The sequence below is a fragment of the Cucumis sativus genome, chromosome 2 (assembly GCF_000004075.3).
Source record: "Cucumis sativus cultivar 9930 chromosome 2, Cucumber_9930_V3, whole genome shotgun sequence".
In the NCBI taxonomy this organism is placed as follows: domain Eukaryota; kingdom Viridiplantae; phylum Streptophyta; class Magnoliopsida; order Cucurbitales; family Cucurbitaceae; genus Cucumis; species Cucumis sativus.
In genome coordinates, this window is record NC_026656.2 from 9680745 (window position 1) to 9708427 (window position 27683).

At 32.2% G+C, this 27683-nt stretch overlaps 3 protein-coding genes and 1 long non-coding RNA gene across 9 annotated transcripts; 3 read left to right on the plus strand and 1 right to left on the minus strand.

The window, feature by feature from the left end:
* The first annotated feature begins 2323 nt into the window (after nucleotides 1–2323).
* On the plus strand, nucleotides 2324–3499 carry LOC116402237. Its single transcript, XR_004214703.1, has 4 exons — nucleotides 2324–2465; nucleotides 2717–2777; nucleotides 2945–3308; nucleotides 3415–3499. It is a non-coding gene; the product is annotated as an uncharacterized LOC116402237 (long non-coding RNA).
* Nucleotides 3500–8133: 4634 nt separating this feature from the next.
* On the plus strand, nucleotides 8134–14145 carry LOC101216979 (carboxyl-terminal-processing peptidase 2, chloroplastic). 5 transcript variants are annotated; one of them, XM_031880491.1, is made up of 13 exons: nucleotides 8134–8313; nucleotides 8430–8787; nucleotides 8906–9055; nucleotides 9654–9736; nucleotides 9889–10094; nucleotides 10472–10540; nucleotides 10864–10982; nucleotides 11214–11289; nucleotides 11371–11412; nucleotides 13081–13189; nucleotides 13499–13596; nucleotides 13679–13772; nucleotides 13867–14145. In XM_031880491.1, the coding sequence occupies exons 1-13, from the start codon at nucleotides 8206–8208 to the stop codon at nucleotides 13993–13995; spliced, it is 1641 nt and encodes a 546-aa protein (XP_031736351.1). In that variant the 5' UTR covers nucleotides 8134–8205; the 3' UTR covers nucleotides 13996–14145. The 5 variants fall into 5 exon arrangements, with proteins under 5 accessions (XP_031736351.1, XP_011649119.1, XP_031736353.1 ...); XM_011650817.2 differs by having other exon boundaries at nucleotides 13499–13589; nucleotides 13851–14145; XM_031880493.1 differs by having other exon boundaries at nucleotides 13499–13589; nucleotides 13867–14004.
* A 156-nt stretch (nucleotides 14146–14301) lies between these two features.
* Nucleotides 14302–20472, minus strand: LOC101211925 (hypothetical protein). 2 transcript variants are annotated; one of them, XM_031880494.1, is made up of 4 exons: nucleotides 20307–20472; nucleotides 19813–19893; nucleotides 15355–15774; nucleotides 14302–14982 (listed from the first exon to the last, which is right to left on the minus strand). In XM_031880494.1, the coding sequence occupies exons 3-4, from the start codon at nucleotides 15676–15678 to the stop codon at nucleotides 14425–14427; spliced, it is 882 nt and encodes a 293-aa protein (XP_031736354.1). In that variant the 5' UTR covers nucleotides 15679–15774; nucleotides 19813–19893; nucleotides 20307–20472; the 3' UTR covers nucleotides 14302–14424. The 2 variants fall into 2 exon arrangements, with proteins under 2 accessions (XP_031736354.1, XP_004147177.1); XM_004147129.3 differs by having other exon boundaries at nucleotides 20198–20472.
* Nucleotides 20473–20622: 150 nt separating this feature from the next.
* Nucleotides 20623–21269, plus strand: LOC101211445 (small acidic protein 1). Its single transcript, XM_004147128.3, has one exon. It carries the CDS (start codon nucleotides 20711–20713, stop codon nucleotides 20897–20899), a length of 189 nt encoding a protein of 62 aa, XP_004147176.1. The 5' UTR covers nucleotides 20623–20710; the 3' UTR covers nucleotides 20900–21269.
* Nucleotides 21270–27683: the final 6414 nt, after the last annotated feature.

A 27683-nucleotide genomic window follows, 5' to 3' on the forward strand; every position in this document is an offset into this window, starting at 1 on the left:
TCCCTATAAAAAGAGAATGAGAAGATTCAATTGTGGGGGGAATTTCTTTTGCTAGGAGGATTATTTGATAGAGAAGATAGACACGTAAAAGAAATTTTTTTGGAAGAGGTGAAGAGGATCAACCCAGAACATTTTACATTTAAGGCAGACCTTGTAAGTTCCTTTTTTTTTATTCAACTTGATGATACTGGCTTAATTATTTGGCACACATTTGGGTGCTGTCTTAATTATTCATTTAAATCACTCATTAATTAGCGGTTGAGTTAATCATTTGACACTCATTTCACATCTTTTAATTATTTGCATCATTTGAATCATTTGGCTCCCATTTGACTCTTTGATTGCTGTCTTAATTAATTAGTGTTTGTTTTGCATATGATTACACTTATTTATGCACATCTATTTGGCAATTTGACAATTCTGATGGTTGAGTTCTGCATCCGTTTAATTATTTGGCACCCATTTGAATGTTGTAAGTTAATTATCTGATTTGGCTGCTATTAATTATTTCATTTAGTTAATTAATTAGCATACTGCTAATGCTATGTTAATTATTAGCAGTATGCTAATTATTTGATATGTGTTAATTTTCTGCATCATCATTAATTATTTGATATCCATTTGGCCATTGGACTATTTTGATTGCTGAGTTCTGCATCTAATTAATTAATTTGACACCCATTGGCTGATTAATTAGTTTTTTTTTTGCATCTGTTTAATTATTTGACATCCATTTGCGCTATGTTAATTATTTCATTTAGTTAATTAATTAAATAATTTATTAATTATTTGATTGATGTCTTAATTATTTAACACTCATTTGACACCCATTTGACATACTGATTGAATTATTTGCTATCTTTTTAATTATCTAGGTATCCATTTTACATTCTGTGTTAATTGTGTGTATCCATCTGGTATCTTGCTTTAATAATTATCAATTTGGCATATATGTTAATTATGCATTTGAAAATAACTATTCATTTGACATACTCTCTTAATTATGCCTTGTTAATTAATTAGCACAATGTATTTGACGGTTTTAATTTTTGGCATCCTCCATTGTGAGCTAATTATTTGCATATTGTTAACTTATTTTGGCACTCATTTGGCATCTTATGTCAATTACGCATTCAAATTATTTGTATTCTGTATTAATTAATTAATCACTACAACTATTTGACATCCATTGGGTACTGTGATTATTTATTGGCATCTTGCATTAAACCTACTTTGACATCTGCTGTTAATTATTATTTCACCCATTTGACATCCTCGAGTAATTATTTATTACTCTGGTCTGGCATAATTAATTATTTTACATATTTCTGAATTAATTAATTAATTTGCCTATTTCTGCGTTAATTAATTATTTTTCACCTTTCTCCATTAATTAATTATTTTTCATATTAATTAATTATTTTGCATTCTTTTGAATTAATTAATTATTTTGCATCATTCTGCATTAATTAATTATCTTGCATGTGCTGTATTAATTAATCATCTTGAACATTTTGCGTATTGCTTACATTATCTTATTTGTTTTATGCATTTATTTTATCTCAACATATTACCCTTTAAGTATTTTTCAAATTTCATAATGTTTTGTCATTGTTATTATTCATTTTTCAATTTAAATATAAAAATGTAAATTGGAGAAAAAATATTGTTTTTTATGGATTTTATAATTTAAAATCCATTAATACATGAAATTTTTTCGTTTGAAATTTAATTAATAGATTGTTTTTAAATAAACACATTTCATATTTTAAATGAGCCTGAGTAGTGTTTTCATTCTTACATGAAATTTCTCATTAAACACCTATGATAGAGATTAAAATATCAAGTTTTGGTATCTTAATATTCTTAAGGTGAATAAAAATCTTTTAAAACAAAAATAAACTTAATTTTTCTAATGGCTCCTATGTCACCCATAATCATCAATTCATGCTTAGGTTTTACTTTCTTCGATATGAATTGATAAACATGGGACATTTAAACAAAACCTAAATAAAAACTTTGTTTTGTGAACATCTCTAATTTAATTTAAAAGATAAAATTGGATAACCATTTTTTGGGTGTTGTAGGGTGCTAACACCTTCCCTACACACAACTTACTCCTGAACTTAAATCTCTGAATGTACGCATACCATTTTTTTTCTTTTTTTGGGTGACCAATCACACCCTAATATGGTTGGTGGCGACTCCAAAACTATTTATTAAAATTAAATAAACGAGGAGATCGGCCGCTCCGCATAGCGATCACGTCGCGACAACCGTTATTGTTATTTCTATACTTACTAATCTAAAAGTTTAAAAACGTTTATAAAACAACAATAACTGTAGCTTTGTTTGTTTCCTCATCACCACTCCATTTTTGTGAACTATGTTAAGGTCTCACTTAAAGACTGGAGCTACCACAACAATTTTCGTTTTCAACTTGAAATTGTTCGCACAAGGACCATGTATGCTCTTTCTGTACTCATCTTTTATAACATATAGAATGAGGAATTGCCTTCTCTTCTGTACTTATGTTGATACTCAAACCACAAGTCCACACACATCCTAAAGTATTAATGTGAGGAATTGCCTTCTCTTCAATACTTATGTTGATATTCAAACCACAAGTACACATACATCCTGTAGTTGTACTTGTATTGATACAATTTAATTAATTCCTAAATGCTGTTTATTTCAACTTATTGGTTATTTTCAGGTTTATGAGGACTTTCTTGCTATTATAGTCATCCTATCAGGAGGAGCCCCAGACTTCTATGGTGAGAAATTTCTCTTGATATTTTTGGCTTTCTTCTAAGAACTTCGTAATCGTTTGATGTGATATTCTGGTAGTTTGCATTTGATTTTTTTCTTTTCTTCAATCTCTTTATATGACTGACCCAATATGATTTTTCTTTCTTCTTCCCCTCCTAATTTTTCTTTTCAGGTTTTATGTTATTTTACAGATTGAAAAAAGTTCGTTCCGATCGAGGAAGCTTCTTCAGAGGTGAAGTTAATTGACTCAAGTTATATATAATTACTGTGTAATTCTTTTCTCTCTCCTTTCAGTTGAAGTGTTAGTTCCTGAATTTGTATGGATGTGGATGTGACATCCGTTAAGATTAAATTGCTTAATAATTTAAAATCAAAGATATTATCCATAAAGTATACATTGTAGGACCTTTATCTGAAATTTAATAAATCTCAAGATTCGAGAATAATTCTATTACATGCAGGTTGGTGGTCTAGCAGTTGTATGTGTTGTATGTTTTACATCAAGTGCTTTGGTAGATCTTCTTACGGATATTCCTGTAAGTTGTAGATTGTCTCTTTATGTGTTTGAATCCAGTTAGTTATGAATGATCTCATATATATATATGCTTCGTTTAAGTTTCTAACTTCTCTCACTTATGATAGATTTCTTATAATTGGCGCTTCAAGAGAACAAATGGAGTAGAGGCATCAGTCATTTTATGTTTGTACTTCTGCATGGGTATGTCCTGATTTCTTTTATGGATCTGAGATCTATATTATTTGAGTATTAGATACTGGTTTGCCGTGTCTTCCTTCTTGGGTTGATTTTGGTAGAAATTTAGTATCCTCTTTTGATTTTTTATTTTCCTCCAAAGTTTTTTATTCTGTTATATATGTGTGTGTATATATAAGTATGTATTATAGCTACTAGCTAAATAACCGAGTATCTCTTTCTCCTAAAAATTTCCCTAGCTCACCTATGTCTTCCAATATCTTCCAACTCATGCCTAATTGATGGAGAGAGATGATCAAGTTCTCTCATGTAGTATTCAAACATAAATGAGGTATAAGCTTTGGCATAACTGTGGAATGATTCCTCAATATGAAGCAACTTATGGTTCTTCTTCAAGTTCTTATAGAGATGGAATGCACACAATCCATGCTCGGCTAATTTATACACAACATTAAACCCATTTTCTACACTCTTGTGAGAATCATACACAATTACCATTTCGTTATTTCTCCCAAAAATAACTTTGAGATTGCGAAAAAACCATGTCAATGACAAGTCATTCTCTGAATCAACCACAACAAAAGCTAGTGGCACAATTTGAGAATTTCCATCAATAGTGCAAGTAGAAATGAGCGTACCGAGATATTTGTTTTTCAATGCTGCACCATCAACTGAAACAACTGGCATGCAATAATTCCATGCATCAATTGAAGCTGCAAGGGCCATGAAATAGAACTTAAACTAACTTTCATCGTCTGATTCTTCAGCCGTATGTTCCTAGTAATTATGTAATAAATGTGATATTAGAATTACAATGTATTTTTCAAAATGAGTAAAATACCTAATAGCAAATATAGAGTATTTGATGTATAAACTATATCTGGGTTATTCCTAATCAATGCATCCGGGAATGCTATCAACATTTCGTACGAGTCATCTGGGGTACCCCTAATGGAATCCAATGCAATCTCACGTCTTCTCCAGGCCTTATCATAACTTGCATTTACCCTGTGATTAATCTTCATGTAATTAATAACACTAAAAGGCCGGCATGAGCTTGTCATTCATTTTAAAAAATGACTTCGTACACTCAGAAACAATAGAATGTTGCTTGCCTGTGATCGTTTTTAACAATGTCAACGACACACTAGTGGGTATCTGTAAACTTATGAACAATCCCAATATCACTTTTTTTTAACACAGAAGCACGTAAATACCATGAACATGATAGATCTTTGCATCGTATGTCATATGATGTGCGGTTTGACCTAACTGTAACAAATTCAAAACTATTGTTTAAAGCCAACATATAAACACTTTCTTTAGTATTGACTTCGTTTTGAACTTTACCCCCACCTTAATAGGTACTGCATCATTTGGTGAATCAAACAAATCAACGCCAATAATTCCTGATCATTATGTGTAGGTTGTTGTGTATTTACTTTATTATTCAAACACAGTATATTTCCAACAGACCCAACAGGTGCAGAATCAACAACCACAACAAAACCATTGTCGAGAAATTTCGACATGATCAACATAAACCAATACACGTCCCTGTCTAGAACAATCTGAATAAGGTTTGAAGTATTGCATCCATCCCAATAAAGAGTAATGCGACACACAAAAATATCTAAATATGGAAAAAGTCTACCTTGAATGCACTGTATGAACTCTTGAAATGAAGATGAGCATGAAACGAATACATTAATCACACGTTAGTCAATATATATATCTGAAAGATTCGACCCAACTACCATCAAAAGAGTCCTCACACGTTGCATTGCCATTAGAAGAAACGATAGAGAAAAAAGGTAAAGGAATACGAAGAAGAAACGATAGAGGATAAAGGTAACAAAATTCTGTGAAAAAAAATACAGTAAAGGATACAGTCGAACAATAAAGTCAGAAGCTGTCGTGAAAGAATTCCAAATCAACCGTACGATAAATGCTAAATTATTTAGCAAACTAAAAATAAATTAATCTGAATAACGTTGTACCTAAAATAAAAATGTGATTAAAAATCTATAGAGGGTAATTGCTACAATTAAATAATTTCAGATAAAAAACACATTATTCTCATGGTTTTTTTGGATATTGATATTCGAATAATATCTTTGAGTGTTTTTAAATCTAACTTCTGTAACCAACTTTGAAATAATAGTAAATAAGAATAATTACTATGGAAAACATACCTCATTAAATGATAGTTCCATAAAAGGATTTTATTCCCCTAATTTAGGTACATTTAATGTCTGTATCATTAGTTTAATTAAATTTTTAATTATTATTACTAATATGACCAATGCTTTTATGGAATAATTGTTACATGCACCATTAATTGTAGGGAGGATACAACCTTAATATGAAGTTGTTATTTATCAAAAGCATAATTTTAGGGAAATATATAATTTTAAATTCAAATTTTGGAGATCTCCCAACTAAAGTTTTGAAATCAAATGATAAAATAAATATTTATTACCATATATATAATCCAAAAATAATTAATGATAAATATGAAAAATTGTGAATTAAATGGTGTGAATTAAATATCTATTAGTAAAATTAAATTGTTAAAACATCTTATTTGAAGCTCCCTATCGGATAATTGTTATAAATTGAAGCCATAAATCTATCATATGTTGGTTAAATGAGATCAATTAAAAAACTAATTTTTTATTTAATATTATTTAATCGTAATTCAGTTTTATATTCTACGATTTTACTTTGCATAAATACAAAAATGAGTTTCAACGTGTAAAATTGGTTGGAAAATTGTACCTAAGGGGATTTTGCTAAAAATCAAATTATGTTTAGGATATCCTATTTTACAGATGGTAGTCTATCATTTTGCGATTCCGAGAGTTCTCTTTTGAAATTTTATAATGAATAACCTTTTTGCCATAAAATATTACGTATATAGCAATTTCTTAAACAATTTGTAAATATAGCAAATTTTGTATTCTTTTTTAAACTATTCCAAAATTACCCTTGTTTTAAAAGAAATCTCCACAATTTTCTATTTCTCCACAATTTTTTCTCATTCTCCACGATTTTCTCCATTTTTCATCTCTAGAGTCGTTTTCTCCATTCTCCATATTCACCGTCTTTTTCTTCCTTCTCCATCTTTACCATTGTTTCTTCTCCATCTTGTTTGTGATTTTCTCCTATTTAAGATCATTTTTTCTCTTCACGATTTTCTTCGATCTCACTTTGATATTTTTTTAGATGTGATTCTTCCCTAATATTTTACTTCATCCAATTTTTATAATTTTATTTAATTTCATCACTTTATTTTGTTCAATTCAATTGATTTTACCAATATTTTTATATTTAAAAATGTGTTTAATTTCACTTGTATTATACTTCGTTAGTTTGAGGATTCATAAAAATTGAGCATATTAAGAATTTTTCTATCACTTCTACAATTTTAGGATAAAAGAAATTGAGATTTTTTTTTCTAAAAATATTGATGAATACAAGTTATCACTGATAGACTATTAATTGGATTAGTTAATATGAGCATAGTGATGTTAGTTTATCATTGATAGATCTGTATCCTAGTGCAACACTAATATCCTAAGTTATCATGATAGTAGTCTATCAATGATAGACTCGTATCCATGTTCATCACTAATAGTAGTCTATCAATGATAGACTCGTATCCTAGATCATCACTGATATTAAGCCCTATCCTAGACCATCACTAATATCCTAAGTTATCATTGATAGTAGTATATCAATAATAAATATGTATCCTAGTCCATCACTGATAGTAGTCTATCAATAATAGACTCATATCCTAGGTCATCACTAATATTAGTCAATCAGTGATAGACTCTATCTTCTATAATGCTATGAGTGTAACACTAGGATGATAATATATATATATATATATATATATATATATATATATATAATATATATATATATATATATATATATTATATATATATATATATATATATATATATATATATATATATATTGCAACGATTCAGAATTATGATTAATCAATGTTATAAGTGTAATGCTACCTCTATTCCCACACATTTTTAAATATAAAAATACTAGTAAAATCAATTGAATTGAACAAAATCAACCTAGAGTAATGAAATTAAATCAAATTGTAAAAATTGGATGAAGTAAAATTTTAGGGAAGAATCACGTCTAAAAGAATATCAAAATGAGATGGAAGAAAATCGTGGAGAGAAGAAATGATCTTAAAATAAAAGAAAATCACAAAGAAGATGAAGAAGAAACGATGGTGAAGATGGAGAAGGAAGAAAACGATGAAGATGAAAAATGAAGAAAATCGTGGGGAATGAGAAAAAATTGTGGAGAATGAGAGAAAATTATGGAGAAAAAGAAAATCTTTTAGAAAAATATTATACCAACAAAAAGAAGAAAGTGGAGGATGGAAGACAATAAGTAAAAATGTATTTGGGAGTATTTTCATCTTTTATCTTGAAATTTAATTAAAATTTACCATACTTCCTATTCGTTTAAAGATTTGCGTAATTTGCTATATTACCACTCACCCCTTCTCTTTTTGTGATTTTTCAACTAGGTCCATGGGCCGCTTCGATCCACCACTATCGATCCAGCCCAGCCCAAAATCATTCATTTTCTTCGTGAACGGAAAAAGTAAGCAAAAATAACAATGGATAAGCTGGACAAGTCATCAGAAATGGCGAACGGTCAGTAGGCTCTCAACGCCGATGGAATTCCTTTCGAGCTGTGCTTCTTCTTCTTCTTCTTCCTCACCGCATTTCGCTTTCTTCAATCTCCATCATCAAAATAGTCTCACTTCTCGCGCCACTGTAAAGGTACTCCTCTTTTCATCTCTTTGTTTAAACGATCACCAATTTCGTTTGCCGTCACTAATAATGCATAATCTTTATTCTGCCGCTTAAACTTCTGCCGTTGAATCTCGCGTTAAAAGAATTGGCATTCACAGTTGCAGTTATTGCAATGGAATTCTTCTGCGGTTGGTATTGGTCGATCAACTAGTCTTAGTACTGATGGACGGGAGAGAATTTGGAGTTGTAATTGTGGACCGAGACGTGCTTTGTCGCTTCCGCAGCTACGGAGTTCTCATTCCCATATGTCTTCTGGGTTTGATTTGATATCCTTGAACTGTCAGTATGTTTTCAAGTGGAGAAGATATCCGGTGAATTTTCGAAGAATCAGGAGTTCTATGGAAAAGTTCAGACAGCGTTTCTCTGTACAAGTTGCTCGGGTGATGGTCTGTGTGATGCTAGTGGTGTCAGTTTCTTCTACTTTTGGTGATACTTCATCATGTAAGTTCAAATTTCACTTAGTATCTGCACTCAATCGAAATTTCTGAGAACCAAATGTTTTGTATTGTTTTTTTTTTTTTTAATTATTTTTTTTATTAAATGTGGTTCCATTATTCAGGGGCTCTCACCGAAGAGAATCTGCTCTTTTTGGAGGCATGGAGGACAATAGACCGTGCATATATTGATAAAACTTTTAATGGGCAAAGTTGGTTTCGTTACAGAGAAAATGCATTGAGAAATGAACCCATGAATACGCGAGAAGAGACCTGTATGAAATTTCATCTCTCTGTTTCTTATCATGCATGGGAGACTGAATACTTTCATAATGATCATCTAAAGTCACGAACAAACACTTCCAATACACCAGGGTCGTATATTTGTTCCAACATTGGAAACTCTGATGTATATATACACATACAAGATGCCTTTTTTTTCTTTTTCTGAGAACACTACCTCTGATCCTCTTGATTTGTTTATCACTCTTGAGTTATTTTTGTGCTCTAATATGAATTTATCTTTGTGGTTGCTCTGCCACTCTGAAAGGGCCAGTGTTTATCATTTACACGGCTTGATCATGCAATAGTCTATGAGTTTAGGAAATATAAAAAGGTTATTACTTATTTTTTATAACTATGGCATCTACAATAGTTTGTCAAAAAAAAGAAAACATGAGGATATTACTTAGAATTATGTTACATGAGTTTGAAAATAAGTCTTGCTGCAGAAACCGCCGCTGTTTCATATATGTTATTCATAGATTTTCCCTTAAATCCCATACGAGAAACTTCTTGCTGAGTATTTCTATTTAGAATTGTTTAATCATTTTCCTAAACGGCTGCCACTCGGGTTGATAATTTTGCTTTCAGATACTGCAATAAAGAAGATGCTTGCGACTCTTGATGATCCCTTTACTCGGTTTCTAGAACCTGAAAAGTTCAAAAGTTTGCAGGTAGGAGATGCTACCTTTTGTGAAGTTGTTTCATTTACCTATAAGGAAAAGAAGTTCCATTAACAGATTTCGATGTGACATTCACTTATAATTCCATTCTAGGTGTGTGAAAGAAATGCTCTAAAATTTAGTAATGTCTTGTTTGAAGGCAGTCTGGTACTCAAGGTGCTCTTACAGGTGTAGGGCTGTCCATTGGTTACCGCACCATTGCTGATGGACCTGGTGGACTTGTTGTCATTTCAGCTGCACCAGGGGGCCCTGCAGAAAGAGCTGGTATTTCTTCTGGTGATGTTATTCTAGCAATTGATGATACTACCACCGAATCCATGGGTATATATGATGCGGCAGAGCGATTGCAGTAGGTTTTTCTCCTTACCATAATGTTGAAACGGTGTAACAGTACATTTAGATTAATAAATAAAAAATTCCTAAGGAGCTCAACATGCTCTAAAGTTTCTTTAATCTTAATTTTTTGCTATGTTCCATTTTGGTAAATGAAGCATGAAACCTATGAAGTGTTTTGCTTTGTTGCTTGATCGTAGGCTAGCACTAAGAAAACTATTGCATCGGAGGCTGTCAATTTAATTCATGTTTTTGGAAGCTAATTGATAAAGAAAGACCCAATTTAACTCATGTGTTAGTTGGTTAAAGTTGTTTTTGGAAGTCCTTTTGAGGCACTAATTTCTTGGTGTCTATACAATTGCATACTTGACTATTTACCAAGAATGATTGCAGAGGATCGGAAGGAAGTTCTGTGCAATTGACCATTCAAAGTGGACCAAGTGTAAAGCATCTTGATTTAGTGTAAGATTATTTTCCACCTTTCTTACGTCTAGCTAAAAATGATTTGATTTCTTCCTCCTTCCAGCTCTAGATTTGATTCTTTTGTAACGCACGGTAGTTTATTTTCAGTGTATTTCAGTTTATTATATTTTTTTCATTGGAGCTTGTCTCTTTATCTCACGTTTTTGTAACTTGGAGCTGAAATAGAGAGTCAAAAGTCCTGTGTCCTTAGAGAACCTCTCGGCATGGCATGTTATAGCTTACTTATGAATTAAGCTGCATTAAGTCTTTTTTTCCCTCAAATGTTCTGAAGGTTCCAGAACTGATAGAATCGTGTTTTCCAGGCGAGAAAAGGTTGCACTAAATCCTGTGAAGTCCAGAATCTGTGAGTTGCCTGGCTCAGGGAACGATTCCTCAAAGATTGGTTACATCAAGCTTACATCATTTACTCAAAAGGCATCTGGTAAGAAAAGTCATTTGTATTTTATTGCTAGGGCAACTATACTGTAGTATGACACTCTGAAGACAATGTATTCTAATAATTTAAACAAAAAACTGCCTTCGTTCATTCTACTTATCCGCACATCTTTTTAAATGAACAATATGCCTAGGGCATTGTTTCGTATTGTTCTCAGTCGTCAAGGGACACCTTTAGGACATGCTTATCTTATTATGAGAATTACGTCTTTTGCAGGTGCTGTGAAGGAAGCTATTGATTCTTTAAGGAGCAACAGCGTTAATGCCTTTGTGCTTGACCTTCGGGACAATAGGTGATTAATTTTCACTTTTCAGCAGTTCAGCAGTTAAGTTTACTCTTTAGCACACCTCTTGAACTATGGATCTTGTTACAGTGGTGGTCTTTTCCCCGAAGGAGTTGAGATTGCCAAGATTTGGTACGTGCCATTTGGGTTTTTTCTGATGTGTATTGATGCTTTTATTTTCATTATTGGTATAATATGACACAATGGATACTCCAAGTATATTACATCCGTAAAATTACAAGGTGGAAAAAATTTTAGGTGATATAAGTAGTCACTTAGCGCTCATCATGTCTTTCTTCCATGTATATTAAATTGGTTCACTGAAACATTCCCTTTTTTACTGCTGTAAGTCACATTTGAATTGCATAGTACATTGAACTGCATATGCATATAATAAAATTTTATTATGGTGAATTTTTTTTCTTTTAGAACATGAAACCAACTTTCGCTAAGATGAAAGAAAGTATAAGGAAAAGGCCCTACAAAAAGAGCGGCAGTGGCCCAAACAAGGATATCTTTTTTATAAAAAAAAAATCTTAGAAGATGCTTCCATAGTTGAAAACAAAAAGTAATTTCTAGGATCTCTCATCTAAAAAATTCCTCTTATATCTTTCGACTCATAAATTCCAAAAGTGGAGAAAAAAAAGGCGACTTGCCAAAGAATTGAGCTCCTATGATAATGAGAGTTAATGATGACCTGCACGACTTCATCGTATCCCTGAACTCTCTAGAAGAGCCTAACTGATACCAAGCATAGCCAAGAACTTTTCCTAAATTTCGTGGCAAGGTAACACCTGATGAAGATCTTCATTTTCTCTCATATTCTACACAACTGACTTGGGGCTTAAAACCATCGAAGATCTTTGAACAAAGCCCATGTTGTTTATCCTCCCCTAGGTCACCGAACAAAAAAAATTCCATTATCAGTTTCTTCCAGATTTCAGCCTTCTAGAGTGAGATGAAGAAATAGGAGGGATGTGGATTTGGATGAATACAATCTGCTCTCCAAAAGCCAAATGACCCACACCAACTCAAGAAAATCAAGACAAAAACAAGACTGTTAACCTTTCTCGTGGAAGGGAGGTGCTCGATCAACACCCTCTATTACAAACCACCTTTCTCGTGGAAGGGAGGTGCTCGATCAACACCCTCTATTACAAACCAAAGCAACCCCAAAAGTCCTAAAAGCTGATCCACAAAGAGCAGGTAAAATCTCAAATGCAAAGCAGATGATCAAGGCTCTCTTCCTGCCTCCTACAAAGAACAAAACATCAAGGCCGTAACATTATGGAAGAAAGCCTTTGGATGTGCTCTTGAGTATTCACTCTCTCAAGGAAAACTTGGCTGTGTAATGACAGCCATATTGGCCCATGATAGTCTTGTCCCACAAAGAATCTGGCTTTTGAAGGAAAAGTTCCATTATCACTTGAGTAAATCAGTTAGTTTCCTATGTGCTTGATTCCTTGTGACCCTAGCCAAAATTCTTGTGAAATAGATTGTCTGTTAGTTTTTTAGATATTTAATGAATCAATTAGACAATACTCATTAGGTGATTTGGGTGTTGTGCATGTGTAAGATCAATCATGTCATTTTTTCGCTTCTCCATTGATCATTTCATTTACTATTTGATTATTATTATTTTTTTAAATTTCAGATCTCAATAATTCATCATAGTACTTATTACTTAAGATAAAAGAATATAAAAAGGTTGATAAAGTCGGGTCATGTAGAATTATAGCAAGTATGATATAACACTTTGTAGCCTGGTTTTGTATCATTTACCTCTTGCTTTTTATTCAGGTTGGACAAAGGTGTTATCGTCTATATTTGTGATAGTCGTGGTGTTCGAGATATATATGATTCAGATGGAAGTAACACTATAGCAGCTTCAGAACCTTTAGCTGTGTTGGTAACTTCCAGCTCCATTCTCTTTCTAAACAAAGGCCCGCAATTATCTCTCAACTCATCCATTGTTACTTTATACTTAATCGTTATAACCTCTTTAGTTACTCAAATTTAAGTTGATCTTTAGCATTCCATTAAAGCTGATTTCCATACATGGATTCCGCATTTTCTTCAAAACAGATCCGTCCCTTCTACATCACTCTTTGCAGCATTTTTTTTGTCGTTTATCTGGACATTTTTAAAGTATAGTTTACTGAAGAATGTATCCCTCTCTAACTTTATCACGATCCTTTTAATGTAACGAATGTATTAGGTGAATAAGGGAACTGCTAGTGCAAGTGAAATACTAGCCGGAGCATTGAAAGATAACAAGCGTGCTATGTTGTTTGGAGAACCAACTTATGGTAAAGGGTGAGAACTTCTAGCTGCAGCATAAAACATAACAAGATGCAATATCCATATTCTTAACAAGGATTCACATCCTTCTATGCAGCAAGATTCAGTCAGTCTTTAAACTATCCGATGGTTCTGGCTTGGCTGTTACAGTAGCTCGTTACGAGACACCAGCTCACATCGACATCGACAAGGTCTCTCTATCACTTATCTACACGCACACAAGACACTTGTCATGAGTTAAAAGTTCTTAATGCACAGATATTTTGCAGGTTGGGGTGATTCCAGATGGTCCGCTACCTGCATCATTCCCCAAGGATGGAGATGGTTTCTGTAGCTGCTTCGAGGACCCTGCTTCGGTTTGTAATATCAACAGGGTACAACTATTTTCAAGATGATTTTTTTCCTGTGAATTGATATTATTTGATTTGAATGGTCAGTTTAGCCTATCTTGATTGATCAAAATTCTTTATATTTTATAATTCCATAGGTTTCTGTAATAGCAATTATTCACAAAGTTGAATACAAGCACAGTACATTTTATTTATATTATAGTGAAATTCTCAATCGCTTTTTTTTTTTTTTTTGTCTTTGTCCAAAATATAAAATTCCTGATTCTTTCGTTGCTTTAATTAACCAAAACATTGATGGAAAATCCAATAGACCAATTAAGGATAATTTGAAAACTCGAGGTGGTTCTAAAGACAGATCCTGCTTACACTGTACATAAGAATAGTATTGAACTTCTTATTCTATCATCAACAATATGACCAATTTGTTGAGGTTTTTTACACAGCTAAAATAGTGAGTAAAAGTTTGATTAGTATAGAAGACAAGAGCATTCATCTAAAGCATCTTAGTCCATGAACCCAAAAATGGAAAAACAGCAATTAACAATCTCAACAACAAGGGAGTATCACTTTTCTTTTCTCTCCAATTTAACTTGCCCTTCTCCATTGTTGTACTGCTTTGTTTTTTGGCTCTAACCCCAGGTTTTGGCTTTCTCTCAGTTCCAACTCCATCAAGATCCTCCCATCCACCAAAACTGTTCCCGTTTCTGCCCTCATTTCTAACTTCACCACCATTGCTACCAAGTTCCCATGACTGATATCCATAGCCCATCTTTCCATTACCTTCCTCATTTCCTCTAGCTACTTCTTCTTCGTCATCTTCTTCCTCTTGAACCCGACTAGTCCTAGTACTGTAAAATGGCCTCTTCCTGGTCTTGCTTCTAGTTCTGCGTTTCGGCTTCCTTTCTGGTGTTCCCCACAGCTTCTCTAGTGCCAGAGCTATGATTGATTGGCCTAGTGGAAGGGCTAACGCCATTAGAAAAGCTTTTGGTCCTGAGTTTAACAGCAGTGAGATGATTATGGGTGGAAGTGTCCAGCCGTAGGATTTGAATACCTGCACTAACCAAGATCGAAATGAAATAATGTACTACAAAACACACAAAAAACCAAGGGAGACCCCTAAGAAACTATCCAAAGTGACTCTAATCCAACAAGAAAAATCAACCTAAAGATGATCATAGCTACAATAGAATTTTCCAATTAATTATACGAACAGAAACCTCTCTAAAAAATCCTATTGTGACTAAAAATTGCCGTTCTCCCAAAAAAGTGAACTTGGGAGCACCTCTGGGTAATTTCATCAAACACTTACTGTGGAAACTGAAAACTCTCCTTGAATTCTACATTAGCTAATACCCATTGAAGGAAACTAGAAACGAAAAGAGAACAATAAAGAAGCATCAAAGGAATACGAGGATTAGCTTACCTTGAAAATCCAGACACTATCGATGACTTCATCCAAGATTCCAGAAGGTTGGTCTTCGAACTCCGGGGCCGGGTCATCGGACCACCAACGTCGACGGTTCTTACGGAAGCGAATACCGGGATCGAAGCCCGGCTGTTCATCGTCTTCGAAGTCGGGTTCAGAGTATTGATCTCTGCGTCTGAAATTGTGGGAGGCGAAGGTTTCAGCATTGGGGTCGGGAGGACGGTAGTGGAGGAGTGTAGAAGTGAAGCGGAAGGAAGAAGATGGGAAGGTCCGCCATGGAAATGGAAACGGATGAGAAGGATGAGGAAACAGGGCCTTCATTACGCCACGTTATCCCTTTTGTTTTTGTTGTCTCCCCTTCTCTGTTAAAACCTTCTTCCATCATCTTCTTCTTACATGCCGTTTGTAGAATGTTGGCTTCAAAAAGAAAATATATAATTGGATCCATTTAATACAGTTTTTTTTTAAAAAAAAACATAAGCCAAAATATTTACACATAAGCCAAAATATTTACACATAGCTAAAAAAAACCCACAGCCTGCCGTGATTAATCAGAAAAAATGATTTTGTACAGTATAAACTTACTACATAATTTGTGTACCAAATCGAAACTATCTATGAGTGATAATGATCTATCTCTCTATTTAGAATGGACAATTGATCTACTAGTAAATACTTACGTAACTAATCATAATATTATAAAAGGATGAATAATAAATAGTAGGAAGAAATTAATAATATAAAGAGGAGGTGAATAAATTATAAAGAAAAAAAAGGTGAAGAATGGTCCTTATTATTTAAGGACAAATTTAATAATGGATTTTTTGATTTTGTTATATGATTTAAACATTCATAACCTTTAATATATGTTTTTGAATATACCAAAATAAATGGAAATATTTAAGAATATGTGGGTTACAACAATTTTCATCAATTTTGTCATTTAAGGCCAACTATTCATTTATTTTTCTTTATAAAGATTTAATCTTTGAACATTAATGATCAATAATTTTGTTCTTATACTCTACAAATTGTATTGATTTACTTTTTAACTTGATAAACTGACGGAGAATCAAATCTAATTGTAAATTATTTGTACTAGTTGTTAGGTAATACATTTGGATACTTAATTTTGGTGAAGTTTGTCATGATAGGTGACTATTCTTATTATAGTTTAACTTACTGTAAGTTTAGAAGAAACAAAAATCCTTACTAGTTTGTAAATATTATTGAAAAATTGCCAAAAACAGTACAAATTTGACCATATTCAAGACTCTTGAGATCAAATTTTAAAAAGAAGTCTTGGGACAAATGGGTATGTGAAATATCCAAATTACCCTTTAGTTTAAAAAAGCTCTAAAATTTTGAAACCCACGATTGCTCCCTCACGCAACACATATTCCGCTGGTGACCTCTCGCAGATGACTCCATTTGCAGAGATGAACAAATCGCAACCAACGAACGAAGGCAATCGATCAGATGGAGTGACGGTGACTTGGATAGCAACAACGACATCCATTTGGACGACTTGGACAACAACACCAATTTCACCGAAACTAAAGTCCGGGTCTTATGGATTGTGTGTCAACAATTTCTATATCTTTCTTTTTTGCCACTCTGGAGACTCCTCCTTCCCCCATTCTGCTTTCTTGCATTTCCTAATCATTTCTCTCTCCTCCACCCTTCATCTTCACAAGTGTTAGAGAGATCTTCAAGCAGGTCAATTAAATCAATTCGATCGCACTTCATTTCTTCATGAACTCATATGTGATCGATAACCCCATGTGATTTTTCTTTTTGATCTGGATGTTTCCTCTTTTTATTTGCTTTTTCTTTTTGGATTTTGTTTGTTGGGTCATATATTGTACTTATATGCATTAGATTTAATCGAAGCTTTGATCTGATTGGTATATGAGACTTATCCATTTTGTGTATTTCTATTATACCTTGTTTTGTTTCTCGTTGAGCCTTTCAATTAATAGTGATTTAGTAGTGTTTTGGATTTGATGTATCTCATTTGAATGTTTTCTTAATGTGTACTGAAAGTTTGGTATTTTAGTTGAGAGAAAATCTAGCAATTTGGACATGGGTAGTTGTTAGGCTAAGCAAATTATTACTTCAAGATGATGATTTATCATAATCAAACTTTTCTTAGATCACTCTTTAATTGCCGATTTGCTCTTGATTTTACAACTAAATAGTTTCTTAGATTATATATCAAAAAACTCAACACTCTTTAATTGCCGATTTGCTCTTGATTTTACAACTAAATAGTTTCTTAGATTATATATCAAAACACTCAACATTCTCTGCTGCTTCCATTTTACTGTTGGAGATTTATTATACACAGAAGAACGATGGGGGATGGAATTGGTATTTGGAGAAAATGTTGAAAATCATCAATAACTTTTCATTCAAATTCACAAAAACTGTAGATTAACCAACAAACCCACATGATAGGGAAAGAAAAAACAGTGAATGCCCTATTTGAATTAGAATTAAGCACAAGTCAATACTCAATACTTTAGAAACGAAACAAACAAACAAGTAGGAAAACAGGGGGAGAAAAAATAAAAAGAAGATTACACTGAGCTGGAAATGGAACAAATTAAAAAAAAAAAAGGTCGCAACTTTTGATTCAATCACATATTCCACCAACACCACCATTTTTCTCAATTATTATCTGTTCACCATTTTTTTTTTTTTTTTGCATTCCTTATTTATGATTATTAATGAAAACTTCTGTCTATGGAAAAGAAACAAAGGAGCTTCAACCAGTATCAACAATAAAGGATTGAAAAATTATCTAATTGTTCCAATGCCCACATAGTTGGTGGATTTTGTACTTGCTCAAAGATATTAAATTCTATCCTTCAACTTCAACTTTCTATAGCTAATATATAAATTACTTTGATTCACAATTCATAGATGTAGAAGGACCAGAAGAAACAAGTTGTGGGTCGTCTAGTTTCAAAATTGACGTAAATTTTCCTAGTTGATTAGCAACTGCTGCACTCAAGTATTTTTTCATAAAATAGTGCATAGTTGAAGAAGCAAATAAGAAATGAAGAAGAAGCAAACCATTAATTTGTGGACTTTTTGAGTATTCTTTTTATCATTTTTCTCCATAGATTTTTTCCCTCATTTTTTCCTTCTAGGTACGTTCTGTTTTGCAACCTGAACGAACATTATATATAAGGTTGGTGCTTCATTGTGATTTCTTTTTCTCCAGTTGCTGCTAAGATAATTTTGGTGGAAGAAAAGAAACGGATCAATACCGAAGGGTTTAAAGAGTAAATGTCAATCTACTTTTTGGATTTGAGGAGTGCAAAGTGTCTCTTTTACGAAGGCCTTCCTGAAATGATTCCAATATTGCGTCCAGGGGAAATTGACCTTAAGGATGGTCCTTTGTTTGCTGCTCTTCAGGCAAAGACACAAGCCAAAGAAGTTGAAATACCCATATGTTGGAATACTCGTATGTGATGGTGGTGCAACAAGGAAATCTCCGTGAATCCTCTTGGTAAAACCTTTATGTTGCTTTGTAACTTTTTCCCATTTTCCTGATTTTATTTTTCTTTTGTTGTTTTATTTATTATAATTACTCGTTTTCCATTGATGCTCTTTATTCTGTCCTAGTGAGTTGTATCAATTGGTGTGTATTTTATAGTAATTATTCATTTTTGCAGAGCTTTTTGACGGAATGACTCTACTTCGACAAGCCTAGACGAGCCTTTGAGGGCGAGATAAAATATAAGTATCTACAACTGAGTCAGGGCAACACTACTTTTTGGTAGAACTTGAACCATTTAATTTGGGAGATGGTGTTGAAGACTCCTTGAATGCAAATGAGCATAGGTCACTGACACTACAATTTTCACATTTGGGTCTAAGGGGAATGCAAATATTCTATCCAAATCCAACATGTTCACATGCCAACAATGATTAAAAAAATTGAAGAAAAAAATCAATAAATGGAGATGTAATAGGAAATTATAGGGGAGAATCCACACAACCCAACAAACTTCAGATCATAGGAAGCAAAAGAGCACGAGTCACCAACTCATTAATTGCTTAAAAAAAGTAGAGCTGAAGCACAAAAATGAAGAACATTAACAAAAAAAATTGAACTTAGAGCTGAAGTCCAAAAGAGAAGAACATTAACAAAAAAAAAAAAAAAAACAATTAAACTTTGTTTGAAGTGTACTTGAACTTTGTCAATGTAAACCCTATTTCACTCCTAGTGCTATGATAGATGCAGTAGGTTGTTTTTTCAAGGGGTAAACATTCTACGCCGTATGTGAATGTATAGATATAGAAATGCACAATTATGAGTAAGAATATTGTTGCGTATGAGTAAAATATATGGTTATGTATGTTTACAAGAAAATAGTGTCATCAAATTCATCCAATCATGGTACCTTGGGCAACAACTATTTGTAAAAGAACATTACATACCAGAAGATGATTAATTGGAACCCATTCTTCTTTTGGCAGCTCCAGTTCTAATCCTACCCGAGTTTCTTCAAGAGATGTTTTCTAGGAAAGGAAAAAAGAAAGCAAATTATAGCAATGACATGTTTTGGAAGCAATCACAATATGACAAGGATAATTACCACAATGCGTTGAATCTATTAGGATTTTGTGTGATCAATTTCGGTACTAATTTCATTCCAGCCAAAGATGACATCAATTGCTCAAACAGAATTTTCAAATTAATTTGATGGTTTTTGGTCAATTTTCAATTTTCAGAACGAAATTCATAATTTCTAAACCTAGAAACAAGAAGATAACACCCGAAATTTGAAGGAGAAAAGTCAAAAATTAGGGATTAAAGAAGTACTAGAAGCAATTTGATGATGTTGCTAGTGTGGAAGATGCGGTGAGCAATGGTGAACTTGAGAGGCTTAGAGGAAGGAAAATAGGGGGCCAATATGCATTTCTTTACGCACCTCCGATGCAGAATCTTGCACGCCACACATGGACTGACCACCACAGAGGCTTGAACAATCGGGGCGACGGTAAAGGAGACGACGACTGAAAAAGGAGAAAATTGAAGTCACTGCATTTTAGTTAGTAGAAGAGAGTGAGGGAGAAGGAGAACGCCGAGAATGAGGGAGGAAAAGAAGAAAAATAGTAAAAAGTTTATTTTTAGGATTTTTTTTTTAACTTAGGGACAATATAGACTTTTGTCAGTTTATTTATCATAAATATATATTTTTTTAAATCCATCCCAAAAACTCCTTTTACCCTTTAAAATTATCCCATTTTTGATAATTTCCCAAATCCCATTTAGCCGAGTAACAAATTCAAACAACTCTATTTGGTTTTCATTGTTCATCTGGTTGCCGCAGAGATGAGATCTTCACCGATGGAGTTCTTTGCGGAGCTGGAAGAACAGGGATCTACGGTTGCCATGGACGTCGACGATGTAGACCCACTTGAGATATTGGGCGAGGGTGTGATCTCCGCCGAGAACAAGCTCGCCGACGCCGATTTCTTCAACTCCTTCGAGGATGATTTTGATGACTCTGACATCAACTGAGATTCTTTTTCGTGGTCTCCTTCAAAACGAGTAGTTAATTTCCCAATTCTATGTTCCTACTTCTCTTGATCAAACAAAGTTGATAGATCCTACCATGCCCTAGTTTGTTTCAGCCTTTAGGGATTTCACTGCTCTATTTGCTTGGTGATAAGTTGAATACTTTTGACATGGTTTACTTTCTGAATTACTTGATTGGTTATTTCATAGTTTCTTTTGTCTCTCAAGCATTGTGGTTAGCCTTGTAATTTTTGTCATTAGTTGCAAAGAAAACTAAGGGGAATGTGTTTATATATAGCAGAAATGTGAGAAACTGTGTACTTTGCTGTGATGTTTACCACATAATTTGAGAGTGATTTTGCAATAGTTAAAATCTCTTCTTTTATTGTCATATTGAAAATAATCATTCAAAACCAGCGTAATGTTTGATTTTACACTCTTAAATACAATTGTCATACCATCAAAATTGATTTTGACTATTTTGAAACTACTCAAATATGTAGTTTATACTAGTTGTACTCTTTGGATTTTGAGGACCATAGGTCTGGCAGACTGTCCTTGGAAGTGTAACTGCTTGGTTGAAAAATTTTGCATTTTGCTAGTAAGTATGACCTTCTCCGTGTTTTCAATTATAGTTCATTACTGTGAGTCTACTTTTACTAATGTAGTATGGATTGATAACATTAAAGTGGGGGCATCAGTGTGTCATATTTATAACATTTCATTCCGTAACTATCTTGTAAGCTGTGAACACCCTTATAATGGTCAAGGCTATCGTAAATTTTTGAATGAGTTGTTCCCATTTATCATCTGTTAAGTAGATAGAATTTTCCTTATATTTTGAAACGACCGGTTATATCTGGACAATAGGTTTATTTTGATCAACAAACCTAAATAGAATTGTTGATAGGTGTTTTGGGCATCCTTCTTTTTCTCTTTAACGGGATCAAGGGGATGGAGTTGGAATGTGTTCTTATGAAGGATTTACACCATGGTGAATGGACTCTCATCATCTAAGCTTAAGTCAGCTTGATCTAGATCCTCATGTATGGTTTAAACTCGTCGATAAAACGTATGAGATGCAGAATGACTTTTGATGTCTCCACTCTCCAACTTGTCAGCTTGGAAGGACGTTTGAGGTAGTGGGACTTGGAAAGTCCTATGTTTCAATTGAACCCTTTTAGTATTTAGTTTTTATTGAGTTCATCATTGTAACATGATACCGATCACCAAATGGGGTGGAGGGTAGGCATGGTTATTGAATTTGATTTTGTAGTACATATGAGTCTAGAATAACTTGTAGATTACTACCAGTACAGAGTTTCTGTCTAAGGTATACTTGGGGACCCATGATACTAGGAGAAGGTTCATATACCGACGTAGGTTTCTTGAGGTAAATTTTGCTAGATCACTGAATGCCCAGATCATCACGTTGCTAGTTAGGAGACTTGATACAGCCGGTACTTGGGATGTTTATTAGAGGGCTTATGAAGACAGTTGGACACATAGTGAAGTATACGATGGATTTTCCATCTCACTTAAAAAGTTTTAGTCACAACCATAGTGTGAGATGAACCAACAACAGCCCCAAGAAATGATTGCATTTTTTCTTAGTCATATGAATTATTTTCTCTGTGAGGTTATAGAAATATTGGTATTGACCTGATTGTTTTTGTTGTTGAGCAATGAACACAATGAGCAGGAACCACGAACCATGAAACATAGTAACCAAGTTTCTAGTTCATGAAGATGATGTAATGTATACGGCACACAGAAGAACAAACACAAATAGGAAGCTTTGGTCTGTGACTAATTCCACTCAAACACAGCAACTTGTTTAAATATGTTTTGTCCCCTGCGACCTCGCCACACCATTTAATGTCTTAAATGGCTTCCAACAAACCAACATGGATCCTTAAAATAGGTTTTGTCCGCACTTACATATTTTCTAGGAAATTTCCCGATATAGGATTTCTCCAAGCTAATCATATTTAACTTGGATATAGGATTTCTCCAAGCTAATCATTCATCAGCTAATATATTTCCGAAAAGTCGAAAACTAAGTGATAGGGGTTTTGTGAAATCTTCTAAGATGTTAATGGGTAAAAGGATTGGAGTTGGTTGAATGTATTTACCGAAATAACTTAATCCTTTTTTGCTATTTAACTTGGAAGTTTCTATGGTTGAGCACAAAAAAATGTGTTTTTTTTTTGTTGGAGAAGAACTATATCTTGCTAATAAATTTATTGAAAATATTATATCTAGTTTCGTGTTATTAGCAAGATACATTAGTGCACTTATTGCACTAAGGGGCCATTTGGGGGAAGGAAAGGAATAAGGGGAAAAGGAATAAGAAAAAGTGAGGATTAAGTGGAGGAAATGATTATTATAATTCTTGTTTGGAGGAAGGATTAAGTGAAATGATTATGACAAAAAAATTTGTATTTTTTTTTATTTATGTAATTTTTTTTATTTGTACGTTAACCCCAATATGAGAAAAGATACATAATTTTTTTTTATGGAAATGAACCTTTTTTTTTTGCGAACCCAATATAAAATGAAAAATGTGATAATATTTTTTGCATTTGTGTAAATTGTTCGTACCATAAAACCTCTGCAACCAAGAATTGTATTCAAATTCATTTTTTTAGTTAGATTGTACTATAATCCAACCGTTCACAAAAAAATTGTATTGATTTTCTTTTGTTGATTTTGTATAAATATTTTTTTTACTTGTTACGTACCCTTAATATATTTTCAAAAGTAGAGTATTTTTTCTCATTTGTACCATAGTTTTTTCTTTCTTTTTTAACATTCACAAAATAAGGTGTATTATTATTTTTTTGGTGTAAAATATGTTTATGAAATTTATACTGTAAGTTTAATTCACACAGAAATTGTATTATTTAATTTTTTATTTTTTTTCAATTTGTTGATCAATTTGATCCGTAAATCTAATACATTAAAAAAATATGCTATTTTTTTAAAATTTGTGACAAATATCTGTTTTTCTACCGCAACTCCATATGAGAAAGAAATTGAATTAATTTTTTTTTCAGTGTGTAAGAAATGTTTATGGAATGTTTTATGTAAACTAAATACAAACAAAAATTGTATTTTTTTTTTTTTTTGTGTTTGCCTAAACTTATTTATTTTGTTCGTACTGTTTTCCAAAATGACGAAAAATTGTATTAACATAATGATTATATTGTAACCCAATAGTACTGAATTTTTAAATTTATTTTGTATAAAAAAATTTTGAATCGTACACACAATACATAATACAAACAAATTGTTTTTTTTTTTCATTTATGAAAAATATGTTTATTCAAATTGTACCGTAAATAGAATACAAAAATAAATTTTGTATTTTAAATTTGAATCATCAATCATATACAATAAAAAAATGTATTATGTTGTTTTTTTTTTCATTTTTAATATTTTTTCTTTCGTTTTTAATATTTTTTCTTCATGAGAACGATAAGTAACATACGAGAAGATGACTAATTCGTAATTTGTTTGACATAGAGAGAATGAAGAAGAAGAAAAGTGAATTAATTTGTTTGGAAAAAAAGAAGAAATAAAAAGATTAATTTGGAGAGAAGAATAAGAGAAAAAAAAGAAGGATTATATTGAAAAATGAAAGAATTAAGTGAGGAAAGTGGGGTAATAAATGAGGAAAGAAAAAGAATAAGGAGATTAAGGGTATTCATTTTCCTCCCCTCAATACATAGACCAAACAAGGAAATGACTAAGATAGTCATTTACTTTCCTTTCCTTCCCCCAAACGGCCCCTAAGGTATGATACTTAAGGACCAAAGGTCGAAAGATATCATTTTTCACATCTAGTGATCGAACCACCGTTTGAATGTTCAATGAGTGTGCTTTGTCCATGCAGAAATTTTTTGAAATTTTTTCTGTATATGTCGATTGATGAATAAAAATTCAATCGGCTAGATACTCAATTTGCAAACCAAGGCAAAATTTTGTTTTGCCAAAATCTTTCATCTCAAATTCATTTTTGAGATATTCTATTGCTAGTAAATCCTAATTGTGATTTCTTAATTAAAGCACATAGACAAATTTGATTGTTTTGATAACCTTCTTTCAATAAATATTCATTTAAGCGATTGTACCATATTCGTTCGTTCTGATTGTTTCAGTCCATAAATGATTTTTGTAATTTGATTAAACATAATTCTCTAGGTTTGAATTATATGATTTAGGTATTTTAAATTCTTCACAGATTTTCATATAGATTTCATTTTCTAAAGATCCATACAAATATGTTGTAACTACATCCATAAGATACATATAAAGCTTTTAACATACAATCAGACTAATTAAATATCTTAATATAACAACATCCACCACATGAGAATATGTTTTCTCATAACCAATGTCTGATCTTTGAGAAAATTCTTGTGCAACAATCGTGTTTTATTTTCAGTGATCTCATTATTGTCATTTCTTTTACGCTCAATACCCATTTAAGTCCTATAGGTTTTACACCTTTAAGTATATGAACTATAGGTCCAAAAAACTTCACGTTTCAAAATTGAGTTCAATTCTGCTTGAATGTCTTATTTCCACTTGGACCAATCCTTTCTATTACGACATTCGTCAATAGATTTAGGTTCATAATTTGCATTTTCATAAATGATATTATGTGCAACATTATACAAAAAAAAATGTTGTCCACAACTACATCAATTCTATTTCATCTTTTTCTTGAGATGGTATAATTTATCGAGATGTCATTGTTTTCTTTATATATTTGAGTTCTCTTCAACACTTTTACCATTAGTCGTGTCCAAGAATTCTTCTTGAATGTTTCTATTGTCAATTAAGTCATTTTGACTATTTATCATTTTTCTTTTTCGACGATTTTTATCCTTTGAGCCTATTAGTCTACCACCCTTTTTGCGCAATGCTGATTCATTAATTGTAGCAACTTGCTGAGTTGGGATTTCAATTCTGGATGGAGCATTTACAACTAGAATATATGACTTTGTCACTTTCTTAGTATTTATAAATGCATCTGCATTTGGTTTGCTACACTTTGTAAATAAATTATCTTTTGAACTTCTAGTTCACATTCCTTTATACGAGGATCAAAATGAAACAATAACGATACATTCCATGCAATTTCATTTTTCAACTTCTTAATTTCTCCCCTAACGTTGGAAAAGTTGTCTCATTAAAATGACAATAAGCAAATTGTGTGCAGTAAATACATCACTCGTCAGGGATTCAAGATATCTAATAATTTATGGAGATTCAAATCTAACATATATTCCTAATCTTCTTTGAGGTCCCATTTTAGTACGTTGTGATGGAGAAATTGGAACATATACTGCACAACCAAAAATTTTCAAATGAAAAATATTTGACGACTAGCCATAAGCTAATTGTACTGAAGAGTACTTATAAGATGTCGATCTTATGCATATGCCTCTTAGCCTTGTTTGGACTTTCCAAGCAACTTTTGTAGTTTAGTATCTTTTAGTTGTCTTCACATAATCTCACTTTCGCATGTGTGTGACCGATTAATTACGAAGTATTTTTGTTATTTCATGTTGTGGCTTGTCGAGTTTTTCCTTTTTAAAAAATGTTATATACAGTGTAAATATTTTCAGGTTTTGTTCTATTTTTAGAAGATCCCTTAATTATTTCTTTTTTCTTTTCCTATTTCTCATAACCCTAATAACATTTATTATTAATAATATTTTCTTTTTCATTTTCAAAATAACCAAAAATAAATAAAAAAAACAATTTTCCAACCAAATTTCTCAAATCTCCTCTTCAATTCAATATCACCCATTAAATTGATTTATCTTCACAAAAAATTCAATATAACTCAATTATCAATTATCTCAATCTTTAATTGAGTTAATTCAATATAACTCAATTATCAATTATCTCAATGTTTAATTGAATTATCTCTATAAATAATTCAATTCAATCCGATTAATTCAATTGAACCAAATAAATTAAAAAATAATAAAATAATAATTACTTGAATTTTCGAGTGTTACGGTGATCGTCAAAAGTTAGCCAAGATAATATGAAAGTTAAAAAAAGAGTTTCTAAAACAATGATAGACACATGATTTAGGAGGAGAAAAAGAGAATTTAGAGTGTGCTTAGTGAAAAAGATGATGAATGTGAGATTTAGGATTTTTTGTTGCCTTATTTTATTTTGATTGCTAAATATAACAATAGATCAAAATATTTATAACTCGAATAACAAAATCAAAAAGTTCATGAAGTCCGCCATTTTTTAAATATTTCATGTTTGTCTTTGTCGCTTTTCAATTTCTGATTTCTTCCTTCTTCCTTCTCTTCTTCTACAAATTTTCTTTTCATTTTCGTCTTCTTTCTTCTCTTCATTTGCAATTTTTCTTTTATATATTTTTTTGAAATTATGATCTTTGTTTTTAATCAATCATAAATCTTGTATTTTGTTTCAAAGTGTTATTTGGTTCAAGATAGTGCACCAAATATAAAAAGAAAAAAAATCGTTGGAATATTGGTAAAACAATATAGCCAAATCTAAATGATCGTGTAATAAATGTAGCAAAATCTAAACGACTGTATACAAAATATAGTCAAATATAAACGATTGCATAAAAAATATAAAAGAATATAAATATTTTATATTTTACATGATCGTCTACCAAATATAGTCAAGTCTAAACGATTATACAATCGTTTAGATTTGACTACAAGATCGCATATTATGATCGAAGAATTACGCGCCTGTGACCAATTAATTGAGTGTTGAC

Coding starts and splice junctions, on each gene's coding strand:
- LOC101216979 (XM_031880491.1), top strand. CDS start 8,206: ATGGAATTCCTTTCGAGCTGTGCTTCTTCTTCTTCTTCTTCCTCACCG. Junction 10,095..10,471: donor GATGCGGCAGAGCGATTGCA/GTAGGTTTTTCT, acceptor GAATGATTGCAG/AGGATCGGAAGGAAGTTCTG. Junction 13,190..13,498: donor CAGAACCTTTAGCTGTGTTG/GTAACTTCCAGC, acceptor CGAATGTATTAG/GTGAATAAGGGAACTGCTAG.
- LOC101211925 (XM_031880494.1), bottom strand. CDS start 15,678: ATGAAGGCCCTGTTTCCTCATCCTTCTCATCCGTTTCCATTTCCATGG. Junction 14,983..15,354: donor ATAGTGTCTGGATTTTCAAG/GTAAGCTAATCC, acceptor TGGTTAGTGCAG/GTATTCAAATCCTACGGCTG.
- LOC101211445 (XM_004147128.3), top strand. CDS start 20,711: ATGAGATCTTCACCGATGGAGTTCTTTGCGGAGCTGGAAGAACAGGGA.